The following is an 18,466-nucleotide window of genomic DNA, read 5'->3' on the forward strand; positions in this document are numbered from 1 at the left end:
GGCGGGGTGCAGAAACTTGGCTAAAGCAGGGCTTGAACGGGAGAAATCGTGTATTAACAAGGCGATTCCCGTGCCGTTTAAGCCCTGTTATTTGTTTTGCATATCCATTAACTGGTCCACGAGCAGTTACTTCCGATTTTTCATTGGATTCAATGAATTTATTATGAACTTTGTTAATAAATCCAGCTTTCGACGACTTTCCAAACATAAATGGGGAACAGACTAAGAACAAGCATGGAGGGATAAAGGCAATGAATATTTCAATCCATTTTTCTAATTATACAGTACCATCTGCACTCTCTTGACCACAGTTAACAGCTTTATTTCTTTGCAACGTCAATTAAGTTAAGGTTATTTACTCAACCCTTTCAAGGGACTATACTGTACATGTAAGTGTTTTTGTACCATCAACGTTCCTGTTGAATGCTTGAAATACTTCAGAGACAATATGATGGCAGTATTAATATTTAGAAAAATTAGTTGGAACAAAATAAGATAAACCTGTACGAAAGAAACATCTATGAAACATTAAAAAAACGCTTAAATTAAACCAAAAACAATCATATACAGTTGCAGAAAAAAAACATATTCAACAATGACAATGACAATGACAATAGGTTTATTTGTACTGAAAGGCCTCCGGCCCAAAATACAAACATACATGCAGTAATCATAATTAGTGACATGGTATGCAATATTAACAACAATAATGGTAGGACGTGTTAATTAAAAACAAAAAAAGAATAATGCTTATAGATATATAGTCAATCACATAAGCATGTTATGTGGTGTATTCTTAAATTAAAACAGAAATACTTATATATGACATGTATACGCCTTGCACAATAATGTACACTAGATATAAATACATATTTTTATAATAATATCATATGTTATTTAAATTTTGAAATTTCAATATTTTACCCTGCCTAAGCTTCGATTGTATTTTCAAATTCTGAAAAATATTAGAAGATGAAGTTTCTAATTCTGATTACAATTTTAACAATATACTTACTTTTATAAATTTTAAAATAATTGTGTTCTCTTGTTTGTTTTTTTATTATAAGGTTATGCACGGAGTGTCAAAACTGGGTAAATAAACAATGTGTAGCCTCATGTTTGATTTAGTTTTATGATAGCAACTTAGTATTTATTGATCAATTGCATGTGTGTTGGTTTTGCTTGTAAATATGAGTGTAAAATATACTCTGGGACTCTATTTTTTCTCTATATAATTTATTTTTCAATATGAATACAAGGTATGCTGATGTTTAATAATTATTCAAATACACGGCACCGCATAAGTCTATGATTCAATTGACTTGTATAATGATTCATCTTTACTTATAACATTGTATTGCGTGTACATTTCTTCGCTTGCACATGAGTGTTGGTGTGTGTTAGTTGCAGTAGATGTCAGTCTAGTTGCTACTCTAAATGTGTAAACAATTAAGTTCCGCCCATTTACTCGTAAAATATGTCAAAATGTTAGATAAAACTGCGATGAAATGATATTGTTAGATTAACAGACGATACAACTCAATTGAAAACAGTTCTGAGACATCGATTTAATTCTTTCGCATTAAATACATTGTATTATACGTTAAAACAACTATTCATTTGCTAGTAGATAAGCGCAAACTTAATACGGACATTATTTTGATCGAACATACTATAAAATATTCCCTTCATTGCCCAAATTTGATAATTAAGTTTGTTTCATGTTTCATGCTCGCGCATGTGTTGAAATCAACACAAACGCATTTCGGATATTATTGTACCTGGTAGATACAAGTCGTGTTTTCAAATGTGCTTTTAATTTTCATTTTACGAAAATATTATAAATATTCGGATTGAATATAATCCTTTAAATTTAAAATGATTGGACCCATATTACATGGTACAGTTTATTAATAAAATTATACGCGCAATATATTGGCTCTTAATCATCATGGCCACATCAATTAAAACAGATCCTATTTCTTTCGCTTACAAAAAGTATGGCATTTCGAATAGGACTCAAGTGAACCTCAAGTTTGATAGTTAATAATAACTAATATAAGCAACTAATAGTATTTAGTGTACTTTTGACATTTTCTTTCACCGGAATGGCTTTAACTACCCTAGCTGACCACGTTCGAACATTTCGTGTCACTTTTTGATATTGTTTACAGAACTGATTATTTCTGACTGGCAACTTTCCTTTTGTAACCCAATATGATCTCTCTCGGCGTTGTTCCTTGTGGGTGTTTCCGAAAAGATTAATCGTATGTGCTCAAATTGCGTTTTGGCAAATCATGAGATGAGCTTTCAAAACATTGGACTATATGCTCGTACAGATTGTCTATGTATGTCGAATGTGGCTGTAGCTGGCATGTTTTGATACTTGCAAGATATTATGTAAATTACTCTTACTCTTAATAGAAATTTAAATTTAAAATTGTACATTAATTCCATGAAATCATGTCATAACATTCAATGTCAAAGTTTGTAACATATATTTTCAGCACAGTTGTGATGGGGACGTGACACATGTCAACATGTCAATGAACCTACATGCAATGAGCTATGTTCGTATAATCCCATAGCTTTTGTACAACAGGAACAACAGGTAAAAAAGGTAATGTTCACGCTAAATTCGAGACTATTGTCTCATAGTATGTGCAAATCTTAATTCATGAGGTTATACATTTTGATATAATACAATTAATTTCAAATTAATAACAATCATTGATGTTATGTTGATGATACAGTAAGGAAAATGAAATAACAATCTGAACAACATAACACCATACTAATTAAACTAAACAATAATAGCACATATACAGAGAGACGAACTTACGTAATATGAAACTGAAATAAACAGTATATGCATAGCTGCAGAGCTAAAATTGCATAATGAACTTAAAGACAATTGGTTATATTAATCCTATTAATTAAAGACAAAACAGTATGCATTGCTATCTAAATGAATATAATTTAACACAGAAGCAGATAACATTTAAATAATAATCGGGTTTATTAGGTTATTCAAGACCAATCCAATACATGCGTTATACAACATTTATAATACAAATATTCAATGAAGAGAATATAAAAACTTGTAACGGCCTATCTTAATCAGTTTTACAGGAGACTATTATACACACATAACCAGTAAAATTAGTCTTTCTACGTACATATCATAAAAGGCCGATTACCATTGTTAGCCTTTAATAAAGAACTACTCTAAAAAGGAAAGGACATTTAAAACTGAATTGTGTAAACCCTAGCACTATCGCGCACAAACAAAAGTTTGTAAAAAGCATATATCACCAATAATGAGATTACGAATGAACTGGTTATTATTATCAACACAGAGTTAAAACATAGTAATAATAAAAATAATGGATAACACTAGGTTTATAAATTAATCAGAAAACACTTCTACATAGATAAAATACTTATATATTAACAAAGGTATGTGTGTTACAAACTATGGTCGACCATGCATAGTTACCCATATGAATTAACAACAAGAACATGTATTGAAATGAACTCGATTAATTATAAGTTTGACTTTTATCACATACACAAATTATAGATTCGTATACACTCGATGCTAATTTGGAAAAATAAATATAAAACACATGAACAAACATATCACACAACAAACAAATGTAATTTATTCAGCATTTTTAAAAGACCAGTGTGCCGTTGGTTTCCTATAGCCTCATTGCTAGGGGAAAATGGGTGCAGGAAAGACCTCTGGTAATACATCCTTAGTGTCGTCCGTCAAAATCTCATCATAGCTTCTGTCTGCAAAAGACAAAAAAATGCTCACAATTTTTGCATTGTTGTTTAAGCATAAACTAGTAAAAATATAGATAACACATTTTTGTATTTGCACCTTCTTAACAACACCTATGTATGTATACTATGTAACTAAAATAATTTTTAATCAGACTTCTTTGTTTAAGAATAATACTGTATAATACTGTTCGACTTTTAACGGGATCTTAACTTGATGTGTACATTACTATAAGAATTTAATTATTGAAGACATATTATATATAAGTCAAAACTTAGCTCAGTTCATAAATAAATGACATGCATTTTTAATATTTTATGCTAATAAATCCTGTAAAAAAATACTTATTATAAGAAGTATAAACTAATAACAACGAGAAACCTAAAAACAATGGATTATTTGAGACGACCTGGTATGGAGAAACAATGAAATGTAAAAGTGTTAGTGTGAGTCATAAATCATGTTTTGCTTTAAACAGATAAAATCAATTTCACTTTATAGCATAAGAGCATATAATTAGCGTGAATGCGATCTTTTTAACCCAAGTAAGTAGCATGTTTAACTACCAATCAAAAAAGTGCATGTCCGTATTTAAAACCTGTAAACTACCACCACTATCATATTAAAATGCCAAAAACATCATAACTTTAAAACACTTGGTTAAAAAAAGTAAACCTGTGACACATTTCTTAAACAATGCAATACATTTTAAGAGTCTTTGAACATCTGCATGTCATTGTTATATTGTACTTATTGCGAAATCTAACTTAAACATATGACAATTAATAAAATTATTTTGTAATAACTAACCATCAAAGTAGATCAATGACACTTTAATTTGTGTAAACTTTTGCTTTATTGAGGTCTTAGACATTATCTCGTCAAACACTTCATTGAACCTCGTTCCATGTGCATGCTTCTCAGCCGACGTTGTTTTCTCCGTATCGATTAACTGCATGTACGTGCAATACTCAGCCCAAATAAATACCTTTTTCTGTCAACAGAACATGTAAAAATCATATGTTTTATGTCATTTTATTTCAATAAACGAATGAGTTATTAACCTAAAATTAAAAACGAAAAACAAATTTAACGTTCGAGCGTTGGTAAATTGACATCATATGCTTGTGAATATTTTGGCAATCTATTTCAAATTCCAACCTGCATTGCCTCGGAGATACAGGCACAATAGCAAAAAAGCATACACCATGTTATGATAACAATATATATCATAGTCATTCAGCAGGCATCATTTTTAACACACACACGCACAGGGTAAATAATCGATGCTAGTTGGCAGTAAATGTTCAATTGACGATTATATTTAAAAAGTATCTATGAGAATGGCTATCATAGTTTTTCATAGAATTTTATCTAATGCTTAAGGTTACTGACCTTGGCAGCTTGGTGTTTAAACATGACGCCGTTCTCATTGGAATTTTTTTTATTGATTTTCCAACGCAAATTGCTGGGATTTAAGCTGAAAAAAAATATTTTCAAATTTCTCCTGTTATTATTGACTAAATATGGCAAACAATTTGTCCATTATAAAAATTACTTCTATTACATTAAACTTATAGAACTGCATCGCAATACCTTAGCTTATATACCACGGATCCTAAATCTATATAATAGCAATCCAAAACTCAATATGCGCATGTTGATTTAGTAAAAATAAACAACAAATGTTCTTAAGAAAGACAATCGGCGTTAAAACTAATACTTCGAGGTATGCTCTTAATAACTTAAAGGGAAGCCTAATATAATCACTAACGCGAGTTCTCTGACGTCAAAATATACATTAAACATAACGTAACATTGTATTGCAAATCGTGCATTTACCCTGCGCAAACAAATAATAAAATAATACGAAGCATCTATACAATTTATGTGCATAGCAGGGTAATTTTACATCATCTATTTGCAGAAATCAACAATTGTTCAAATAAACAAAGGAAAAAAGGCGCACTCTTAAATACTTTGTAATAACATTTAAAAGAAACTTATAGTATAATTAATTCGGAATGTGTTTTCTTTCACCAATTGAAGCGTCTAGAAATATTTCATATAAAGAAAATCCTTGCTAAACATCTAATAGCATGCAATTTAAATGTGTTCATACAATACAGTACAACACCTTTACAACACACTTAACATAACTCTGATGAAGGCTTGGGCAACCTCCTTAAAACGAAAATTTTGTATGACTTCAATGCCAAAGTGGATTTTAATTGTAATTAACGGTGTTTGCTTGACGTTACAGGGCGAATACATGTTCCTTCTGCAAACAGTTGGTTCATAAGAAGTTTCAGACCATTTCAAGATGATATTCCATATGTAGGTGTGAGAGCAGTATATTTTTTGTTTTTTTTTCTCAATTGCATGGAAAATATCTCGAAACACTTAGTCTATGTCTTAAATCCATTGATGCGGCATTCGTATATCAAACACCCCACCCACGTTATTAACACGATTGAAAAACGACTGCTACGTTGTAACTCTCGACGTAAATTATTAATACACTAATACTTCACAAAGTGAGGGAATATAAACCTGTTCATATTTTCTATAAAACAATAATTCCATGTGTTTTATGCTAGCAGATTACTGTACGTTGATCTTGAAAATACCTGTTTTAATTAATGCTATGCGTACAAGCTTTTCTTTTAATTGGAATCTTAGAGGAAGATGTTCTTAACTGCAAGTCTATTTAACCGTATATTTGGCTTGTATATGTTTATATGGACATGCTCTTTAGAAGATTTAAAACAAACTATAGTGATACTTTAAATAAGTTTCATTGTATCTACCCTTTTTCATCTATATCAAAACATGAACTTGGCACTGTTGTTACCAATTTATATCGTGTACCAAATTATATGCCTTTAAACTAAAAATAAATACGTCATCCCTCCCTCATACACGGGTATTTAGTACAAACATATTAAGCTTTATTATATATGTTGATCATGTATTGAATCAGTCCGTATAAAGGTATCTAAATAATGTAACACTACAGATGATGCAATAAATGTTATTGAAAATCAATTTTTTAATACAAAAATAAGACACGGGATAGTCTTTTATTTGTTACTCAATGAAATACTTATTAAATATTATCATTCACTGTTTCATGCCAGCCTATTTTTGCTTATAAACGACCTTACCATATACATTACAGTCTTGTAAGATGTTAAGTGTCACAAAACAGTATTCAGAGACATTTATCTGATAATTGTAATCGACGAAGATGTAAACATGGCAATAATATTAGCACATGTAAAAATTGCAATAGAAGTGCAACTGTGTTTATATATTTTACACTATGATGTTGATTGTGTTGTCATGTTTTATCTATCATTAAATGTAAACATTGTTATAAAAACTACATCGAAAAAATTAATCAGAATGCATTCCACGTGATGAATAACCATACAGTTGATATCAAGAATTGGGAAATATATCAAATATATTACATTTTCCTAAACATTTTGATCTACCGACAATGACTGTTCTTCTATACCTATCCATTTTGTTGAAACCAATTTTAACCGTTTATGCAAAAAGACATTTAGATATACAACTATATAAAACTATGATCATTAACAGTTTGAATAAAACACTGCTTTATGACATAATTTACATATACGTTTGATATTTGCCTATTATGATGTAGTTTTATAGAATTAAAAGTAAGGTACCATGAACAAGTATTTAAGCAAAAATAATTCATATACAAATAAAAAGATATCTTATCAGTTAATATAGTACGCTATATGTGAAACATAATACAATTACACAATTTATATCAATACAACACGAAGTCTGTTCTTCTGAAATGTGGATTTGCATTCTTAATCATATACGCAATACACAACACAATGCAACTATTCACTAATTTTATAAAGGACTATTGCGGATTGTTTCTTTGAAACTTTATTTTTTAAAAGTAGTGTATGTAAAAAATTACCGTTTGTTTACTAGGTCCTTCAAGGACAGTCCAGTGTTACACGTTCTAATCCAGACAATGATCATCTTCTTATCACAACCTTCGGGTTGTTCTTTCAAATCCAAGGCTGAAACTAATGTTATGTCAATTTAAGATTATCGTTTATTCATTGAGTATATTATTTGGGTTGTTTATAAAATACGAGAATGGAATACAGTATAGGGCTAGAATAGCTTTCACATTCATTTAAGTAAATATATAAATAGTGTTTGCTGATAATCCAAACCCTGTAATATTTGAATATGTTTATTTTATTGAAAATATATTTCATAGCAATAGTAATTCAATTTACGATTCAAGATTGGAGTACTACACAATTGCTTTTATTTATTTCAAATGACTATTACAGGCTTTATAGGCAGGGCTTTTATTTTTCATCAAGTAGTTGCACACGTAGTCCCAAGCTAAACCGGGAATCCGTAGTCTGGTGTCCGCTGGTGTAACTAAAATAACAATAAAGTAACACCACATTATAATAGATTTAAAAAAAACAATGTGTGTACATTCTGGTGGGAACCGAAAACAAAAGCTTTGCGTTGGAATGCATACATACAACATTAATTTGATAGGGATGTCATGTGCAATCTTGATCAGCGAATAATTACTTCAGAACGTGTTACATATTGCGAGAATGAAACAGTAAAACCTTTGGTTGTTCGATATAAACAAAGTGAACATACAGTAGCATCAATGTGAGATCAGTCTTGTCATCATTACAATGTTCTTTATGTAAAGCAAGTGAACGATCGCCACACATTTAGACACATTTAGACATTAAAAAGCCACGACAATAAACAAACATCAATGAATAAAACTCGAGTTACCATATCTGAACGCTCAATTCAAACCATAGCTTTGGCGATTTAGAACCGTTTAAAGGGTGCCTAAATCTCACACTTTTTATTCATAAAATATGTCAGCAGATTTTAAATGTGATCACATAGTATCACAAATAATGTAAAAATGTAACAAGAGTTACGTTTATTGTATTTGGAATATAAAGTGTGTGCGGATGCTTAACAGAGCGCGTGACCTTTAACTTCGTGAGGCACGATTCAGGTCAATGAGATGTTATTGATGTTATACATGCTTTATCATGTGAGTGTTGTTAATATTGTGTGACGAATATGAACCTACACCATTTATATTGACATGCGTTATCTAGTGTTTCATATACAACTACACAGAATGGTTACACAAACATTTATGTTATATTGCTGATGGTTTAATTGTCTGTTTCTTGTTTTACCAAATGCCAATACAGTATTCTGTCTAATGTATGTTTCTTGCTTGAATATTTTGTTTATATATTGGTAATATACTGAACACTATGTTTGAATCACGATTACGGTTGTTAGTATGGTCATTATCTTGATAGAATTCCAAAGTACATGTATAGCCACTGTGTTATAAATTATCAAAAGTCTGTGTGTCGTGGTAGTTTAATAACATGAAAAATAAGTACATGCATAAACCAATTTGAATTATGACATTTTGACGCGATGTCACCGGAAAGAATCAACACAAATCCGTTGAAGCTATTGCACATATCCCACTAAGAATCGTAATAAAATATTGTTTTCTTTAATGGCATTCATGTATGTGTGTTTGTTTAACATTATACATTATTGTTGTTTTGCACGCAGGCCTTTAGTGCACGAATATTTCAGTAATATAATAGTTAAAGTATGTTTAATGTTGATGGTAATTATCCGTTCCTTGCATTTGAATGCTATAAACAATATACGGTTAATTGTTTATGCTGGTTCTAAAATAAAATAACATAACGTATTTGGTGTATGAGCTTTGAAAGGAAACATAATCGTTTCACTAAACGTTTAAGAATGTCTGACAGTTGCTATAACTCCTCTCCTTTATTTGGTGGAAGCAAATTTGTCTTCTTCAAAATCATTTTTTTTTTTACTGTTGAAAGTGTTTGCAGAAGATTTGGCAGAATTTATATACATATTAAGGTAATGCACAAATGAGTCAAATACGTTTTTGTAATAATAAAAATAAAATTTTATAAAAATTCATTTCTCTTATTTGAAGTAGCGATTACATGTCTCCTGGAGATAAAGGTTTAAATCTCGTATAAATCATTAGATTCAAGCAACCGACAATAAACCATGCGTGAAATCGATTTCAGTAGTGATAGTCTGACGTCACTAATACAGTATATATGCTCGGGTTTCACGTATCTTGTTCCTTTTGCAAAATAGCTTTGACCGAGAAACTTGTGTTAACACATCCTTAAAACTGAAATCTACAATGTCGGGTAGAAGTCGTGGCGTGCGAAGACGGATGGAGCAAGCCGTAGCGAAATAGGGGCAGAGAGAGGGACGGGGGATGCGGGTGGCAGTCGATCCGGCACCGGGGAAAGAACAAAGGGCCAGATGGCGTACAAGAAATGCGGCGGAAAGGGCGCCGGTACCAGAGCCGGTATCAGCTCATGTTCTTGGACCAGAGCCAGATGCGGCACTCGCAGCAGCGCCACCTGCAAAACGTAAATGCGCAGACGATAACGTCGCAAATGGCGAGGTTGTTGATTTCGGTGATATTTCCAGCACAGCCGATTTGCTACCACGTGGTCACAACGTGGGTAAGCACGAGGCACTAGCGTGCAATACAAACGAGATCTTATCTAAGTCAAGTGTGTCTAGAATGGATACTATTCAAAGAATTTCTATATTCCCTAGACAAACTAATGATGATGTATCAATGTACGTGCCCACGTCGCTTAAACAGCGGACATGTATTTGTTGGGCGAATATGTTAATCTTGCGATATTGCTAAAAGGGGCAGTTGAGCAATTGGATTACACAGACGGGGTTCTGTTTTTGTTTGCAATAATGAGTCGTTAGAAAACATTCATGTCGGTTTGGTCATAATTGTGACTTTGTACACGTGTGTTTCAATTGCGGTGGTAGACTTTATTTCATTGTTTCGGTAAATAGGGGGCATTCTGGTCTGTCAAATAAGTATCGCCAAATAAACATTCAAGGTCAAGAGGTCAGCCGCTTTCGCGGTCAACCACGTGGTGCCCCAAGGCCAAGGTCGTTTCATAGAATTAGAAGGGGCTGCTTTGGTCGCTGATATCCGGGCTTTTTCGTTAGCTCCGTCTCCAATTAAAGTAGATGTTTTAGAGTCATGGCTAAGAATTACAATTTAGTTGATTGAATTGTACTTTTGTCAGGTTTCAAATATGGCTTTTGACTAAGCTATGAATTCGAACGAAAGGCACAATTTTTCAAAAATCTAAAATCTGCTGCTCAATATTCCTTAGTATAACGACACAAGAAAATTGATAAGGAAATTGCAGACGGGTCGTGTCGCTGGTCCATTTATTGAACTGCAACTCAAACATCTTCTAGTTGTTCCAATAGGAATAGTACCGACAAAATCACCAGGCGAGTATACGTTAATCCATCATTTGTCATATCCATATGAATATCTAATAATTTACTATATTGATTTCAAAAATGTTCAGTTCATTATTCGAATTTTGACGAAGCAATTGCTAGGACACAGGATCTGGGTAATTAAATGCTTTTGTTTAAAATGGACATAACGCGTGCATTAAAATTGTTGCCAATCCTTCCCTGTGACTTTGAATTGCTTGGGTTATATTTTAATGACAAATACTTCGATTTTGATTAATGTGCGGCTTTTTGTTACAGTATTTCACCTTCATTGTTAGACGCGTTTTCGAAATTTCTAGAGTATGTTATCAAGGCCCGTTTAACAAACCGGAAGCTTTTGCATTATTTGGATGACTTCCTGGGCACATATCTGAACAAGGATGTCGATGGAACATGGACATATTTACTGAACCCATGCGATACATAAGCGTTCCCTTAGCTAACGAGAAGATAGAGGGACCGTCGCGCGTTTTAGTATTTAAGAGCTTGAACTTGACACTGTTAATATGGTTGTTTTGGCCCGTAAAATGAAAGAGGTTATCAAAAAAATAACAGTGTTCTTAAAAGTAAAAAGGTTAAGTTGAAATGAATACAGTGTCTTACAGGCTCATTAAATTTGTGTTGTCAATTGTTATTGGAAGACCCTTTTGCAGACGTCTGATTAACGCTACATGCTGTATAAAACAATAACACCATCACGTTAGAATCACAAATGCCATAAGCTGTGACTAAATTATGTAGCTTGCTTTCTTTAAACATGTTAACGGGGTTTCCGTTTTTATGGTCGATATTGGTTTTCAAATGACAAAATAACGTTCTTTACTGATCGTCGGATGGAATAGGCTTCTGTATCGGGTTCAACGGCCAATAGTGCTTAGAAAAGTGGCATGTGGAATGGGTTCGGAAAGGACTTGCTAAAGATATTATATTGCTGGCATTGTTTCCTATTGTGGTATTCACGGTCGTTTTCAGTGAATATATGACTTAAAAGAAAATTATCTTTCATTATGACAATACGGCCGTTGTTTACATTTCAAAGTCGATGTCGTTCAAATAAGTTAAAGTTTTTGCTTGATAGAGAGTTCTTACCATGCAAGGAAATTTTGTTCAATTGTGCACTTATCATATTCCCGGTAGCAAACACAGTTTCGCATATGCATTATCACGGTTTCAGCAAGAGCGTTTTCGGTGACTGGCCCCGTTTGTGGACACGGCAGAGACTCCAATGCCGGATTATCTATGAAATATGTTTAATATAGAGCTAAAGAATTGGTACTCGCAGGAATTTCTAAAAACACGCAATTAGCATATAAAACGGCCATGCGTGCATTTAACAAATTCAGAGAGTTGTGGAGGTTAGCTGTAGTATGGCCAGCTCCACATAGCCATGATATTATGTTTGTTACGTATTGTTTTGAGACGCATTATTCGCCATATTCCATAACTACATTTCGGGGTTATCATTTTATTATAGGATTAATGCTTGGTTCTGCATTTCGGACATATTTTCTACAAGCAAAATACTTTTGGGTTGTCACAGGCAAAGTCCTGTCGTGGATACAAGAGCCCCATATAACGATTTCTATGTTCAATTCTGCCTCTGGTCGCTCATGATCAACTTGAATCTGTATTGGTCAAGAATATCTCTACGTTGGCATTTATTATTATTTAGCAGAATAGTATGGAAAACCGAGCTTTTTCAGAAATTATGGCGTTCACTTATCTGACGTCGGACTCATTTGTTTTTAGATGTTTTGCGCGATTGTTTATTAAAACTAGTTTTAAACAGGTCATAGAAGTTTGGGGAAAATAAATACATTTATTTGGTGGCGGAAATTCTATGTCTTAGAACTATTAAAAGTATAAATATATAACTATATAATGATGTACATACGTCCGAGGGAGTTAAACTTAGCATTTTGTTGTCAACTATCACGTAGTGCTAGTATGTGTGAGGATGACAAGAATGCTTTCAAAATTATTTTCGGTATATTATGGGTGTTCTAGTACTCGCTCGATGGCACGGCGTGCTTAGAGGTACCTGGAATAGCTCTGTTTGGTTTTGCGAATACTTTACTATATGTTGCACTGGAAAACCTACGGTACGGCGTACCGAGGATTTATTTGGCCGGTTGTGGTGGCCTTAGCGATTGCGCCTGCATGTAATGTTTCACGGTAAGCCGTACCGAGAATTTATGGCGGGTTGCGGTGGCCTCAGCGATTGCGCATGTATAAAATGTTGCACGGTACGGCGTACCGAAAACTTATTTGGCCGGTTGCGGTGGCCTTAGGGATTGCGCTTGTATACAATCTATTTCCAAACCAGCAACGTGTTTGTTGAAATAGGAATTGCATAAATTTTCGAAATAGCATAGAATGCTGTGCATTTTCTGTTGGCAATGATTGCATAAACGAGAAGCTAAATCAATAGTGCAACTGGGGTTGGGCAGTACTTCCGGTCCCCTCCTCGACATGGCTCAGTTATAGTGCTATTCTATAGCTGAGGTTAATTTACTCTAGTGCTAGTCTGGTGTAATTTATATTCCGCTATTTGGACATTACATTTCATTTATATTTTGTATTTTTCTTCTCACATGTTTTCTATTGTTCAAATATAGAATATACAATGTGTTTACGTAAGGTATCAAATTAAAACAGTATAATAAATAAATAAATGACAAAGCGGGCTTTTCAAGTAATTATTCATCAGCCCTTGCTCTTGTTAATAAATTCGCGTAGAACAAGTTGATGTCGCCAAAGGATCAGGGATCAATTTGACAAATTGGAAACTGTAACCGAACGTGTATGACATAGACAAAAGGTAAAGGACGGTTATACTTTGTAATCCGAATAACTCTAACCGGATGAATGAAATGAATCTTGGTTAACGAATGTGGTACTGAGCTGCTTTCTGAAATAATATATAATCAAAATACACCCGTAGTGCTTTTTCATATTTCTTATTGAACACTCTGTAGAAAACTCCGATGAGGGGCGTTATAACTTTTATTTACTTAAAAAATAAAATTGCATAGTCATTTCACATTGGAGAAACAATATGTTTTCATGGTATCTACAGAGATCGGGAACTTATAACTCGACTTAATATTTGAATTAAAATCTCGTCTTTTCATAATGAAAACGAGATTGAATATGCCGGAAGGGAAAATACAAAAACCCGTTCAAAATGTTTGTTATGTATTAAAAATAAAATTAAAAAAATTGCAAGCAAAACAGTTTCAACAGGAAAAGTCTTAATAATGATAATACCAAGTTTAAAAAAAGTATGCCACGGAATGAAAATACTGGAGATTCTGAGGTGGACGCAAATTCTGTACCTGTAGATTACGGCATTTTCTTACTTGTCGCGCATCAGAACTTTTATCTTGTTATGATTGTTACCTGGATTTATTATTTTAAAGCGCATTAGAAACCATGTATGTCTTGTTATTAAAACAACATTTTATATCGGTTATAATTACTTTTTCCGCAGTGGTGATTCAAATATACATCTTTAATAAAGTTAATAAAGTATCCAGATAGTGAACATACAAAGTCGAGTGGTTATGAATACTTCGAAATTTAACGGACAGTATCGAACTCATGATGGTTTGAATATCTTAAACCTATCGCAGACAATATATCGACTCGCCAGTACGCCATCACATTTACCCGGCGATGTCAATCCATCTATCTAACAGTCGTGCTGCAGCAACATTGCAGGGATTCTTTACAAATAATAATGCCTTAAATATGTACTGTATTTAATTACATTTTAAACGTTTATGCAACTCCAACATACAGAGAGGGTATGTAATATTAACTACAAAATATTTATTAACAGTGAGATTAACACCAAAGGACTGCTTGAATATAACATTGATAAATTATTATTAGATTATTAATAGGATGCGCTCTTGTATGATGAGAATTTAAGTAAAGTGAGCAGTTTTATACTTGTCATTCATCAACACATATATCTTATCATAACATTTTGGATCACCTAATGGAATATAATTGTAACACGCTGATATCACTACCTTATACCAGGATTGGGGTTTAATTATTGTCATATCCGCGGTAGTACGCAAACCTGTATTCAGAGTTTCATATACGTTTTATTCACTCTGCAACTTTACCTTGACATCCCTTGCAACATTTTATCGGCCATGAAACGCAATTCTGAAATAGAAATACGGGTTAAATAAATTATCAAAATAAAGTAACAGTTGATCGTGGCATTAAAATGTATACATACAAGTCTATTTATTAGCGCTTTATTTCCTAATGAAATCTGTACTTAGTACCTGAGTATTGCTTTAATATCAGAATGTTCGATCGGTATAACAAATATAACTTTCGACGAAGAGCGATGTAAAACCATGATATTTTGGCCTCGGTAAATTTCCTCGGGATGAAGAATTTACAATACCTCTCAACTGCTTATGGAATGTTTTTATTGTATTGCGAGTCGCGCTAACAAGGGGTGTTAAGACAGTGCGTTTGCTTTCGTGTTCGACAATCTATTGCTTGTACACCAAATGCCACTAGATCGAACGAAGTATTATTTGTTGTTTTTTTGTGCACAATGTGAGTGTGTGTATCTCTACGTTTACTCCTGTAATATATTCTTCTTTAAATTGATTTTAGTCTTACATATAATGTACAAGATAAGTATTGATGCAAAGCATCAAAGGGCGTCGGGAATTTCAGTGTAAATGGCACTCAATTAAGTTACATGGAACGATTATTTTCTACTGTAAATATTAAGATATTTGTCGATTAATATTCCGAACAAAATAGAAAAAGGTACTGGTATAACCATTATCTATGATTGTGTGTTATAACCCCCAAATAACCATTATCTATGATGTTGTGTTATAACCCCAAAATAACCATTATCTATGATTTTGTGTTGTTACCCCCCAGATATTTCATAGTTCATTTTATTTACAGTGGTTTCCTTTTTGTACTGGCATCCGTGTGCAGTTTTCATTAATGGAACAGAACTGTGTAGGTTTTAAAAAATCTGCTTCATCTTGTAAGTGTAATTTCATTTTTTCTCAGCTTCAAGGGGAGATGATTCTGAACTGATTCTTTCGTTCCTCATTTGCGATAGGGGTTGAGTACTCATTGATATGAAAACACTATAAAAGTTTTAATGTGTTTACGAACCTCCCCATCCTCTCACACATATATTTCATGGGCATAATTAAAACAAAAAATGGTAACAATCAAACAGCATATTTATTTAAACTAAAATGTATTCATCAAAACAAAAAGTTAACATCGAACACACAAAAAATAATTTGATTCTACTGGGGCTCGAACCTTGGATCTCTCAAATGTGAAGCGAGCGTGCAACCACTACACTACGGAACCGCTTGAAAACTCACATTTTAACGAAGATATTAATAATTGACTGTAGCGTAACGGTTATCAATTAAGCAATCATTCTATTCATATATGGTGACGTCACTAGATTATTGTCAGTAAGACCGGTGAGTACATAATGATGAAGCAATAAACCGTGTAATCGCTGTCGTATTGTAAATTTGAAGAAAATACGCGTTAACCAAAACTCGAACTGCAAAAGTCTGCGCTATTGTTAGAAAAACCATAAAATAAATATATTTTGATTATGTTATTTTTTTATACAAAACTAGAAATTGTTACCACTTCGCGTATTTGCCCAGTCCCTGCGATGTTTAGTATTGCTCAGTTCCTGTGATCAGTTATTAATTAAAAGAATTAGCTTTGCATAATTGGCAATAAATGTTGTAGTAAATGTAATAGGCACAAATGCACTACTTATTTACAATAATTTACACAAACAAATCACCACTATGCAAGATATTCTGACAACAAAAACATATACATTGATCCGCAAAATAGCTTCTCCTCCCATAAGCTAAAAAAAACGTATTACATACTAGTCGTCGCACTTCAGTGCGACGCAAATGATCTATGATAGCGTTTATGCCAGCTTATGTCATGTTGAATAAAATACAAAAACACGACGCAACTGATTCATGTTTACTCGAGATCTCAGTTGTGCGACGCTTGCAATCAGTATCGCTTTACCCATGGATAGTATTCGTTTTAAAGTTAGTGTTAACGCGCATATTCACGTATGTTTATGAACAAACAATCAGCGCAATCAACTAATAAATTATCTTCCTAAATTATCAAATATAACAAATCCAATCAATTCATTTTACTGGACAGAAGCTTTTACCGTAATAAAAAATTGAGATTGTCTAAAGCTATCAACTGTTATGAACAGAATAACCAGGAGGGCCAGGTTAATCACACGATGATCAGGAATGAAATAACCGACACGGGAAACGTAATAATAAATAAACAAACACATTAAGTTACGTTAAACAAAATTGTCCTTGAATATATAGCTAACTAATGGTTTATCAGGTAATCAGGAAATGCTATTTTCTCCTTTTTGCATGAGCTCGAATCTCAAAAAGTGTATAGAGTTGTTGTTTATGTCCCCCAGTCTATATTGGGACATATTGATTGTGCCCTGTCTGTTTGTTTGTTGGTTTGTTTCTGTGTTGGTTTGTTTGCGTCAAACTTTAACATTTGCCATAACTTTTGCAATATTGAAGATAGCAACTTCATATATGCAATGCATGTGTATGTCATCCTTCAAGGTCAAAGGTCAAATATATGGGGAGGACATATCGTTTCACAAACACTTCTATTTTTTTATTATAAATTAATTTATTTGAAATATTTGTGTTTTCTATTTCAGATGAATTTAATCCTGCTACTTCAAAGATCAAATCATGTTTTTCTTTGACACATAGTTCGATGATGTACCGCTAAATTACCGATAACAATCGATTTGGTTTGTTTAAAAAACCGTTATATCGAAAATACGTTCATGTTCATAGGATAGATTTGCTGATTTAACTGTTCCTTTTTTAGGCCTCAAAACTATCACGGTAAGATTAAAGCATGATATTAAAACTGAAAACTCCATAATCGAATACCGTTTCCAGTATATGAATGATACATTAAGTGTGTATTTGTAACATACAATGGATACATTTTGTAACGGTCTGGTCAACGATGAGTAAGTTACTGTTACGTTGTTCTGGTGTGCCTTATAATATCAAGTAGTATTTGTTAGGTATATAAATGTAAGATTATATATGGCCCATATCTCGCAGTGCATGTTTAATACTGTATTGTTAAGCTTTAAGCAATCTTGCTAGATAACAAATG

At 32.9% G+C, this 18,466-nt stretch overlaps 1 protein-coding gene across 30 annotated transcripts in view; it reads right to left on the bottom strand.

Moving 5' to 3' along the window:
* Window positions 1-15,026: 15,026 nt before the first annotated feature.
* Window positions 15,027-18,466, bottom strand: part of LOC127834861 (uncharacterized) — a 296,874-nt gene continuing 293,434 nt past the window's right edge. For 4 of the 30 annotated variants that reach the window (XM_052360976.1, XM_052360969.1, XM_052360951.1 and 1 more), the window contains one exon: window positions 15,054-15,403. In XM_052360976.1, coding sequence (XP_052216936.1) covers window positions 15,344-15,403 — 60 coding nt within the window. In that variant the 3' untranslated portion in view covers window positions 15,054-15,343. Of the gene's footprint in view, window positions 15,404-18,466 lie in introns of all 30 variants that reach the window. The other 26 variants (XM_052360965.1, XM_052360954.1, XM_052360955.1 and 23 more) reach the window with 18 other exon arrangements.

The sequence above is a fragment of the Dreissena polymorpha genome, chromosome 6 (assembly GCF_020536995.1).
Source record: "Dreissena polymorpha isolate Duluth1 chromosome 6, UMN_Dpol_1.0, whole genome shotgun sequence".
NCBI lineage: Eukaryota > Metazoa > Mollusca > Bivalvia > Myida > Dreissenidae > Dreissena > Dreissena polymorpha.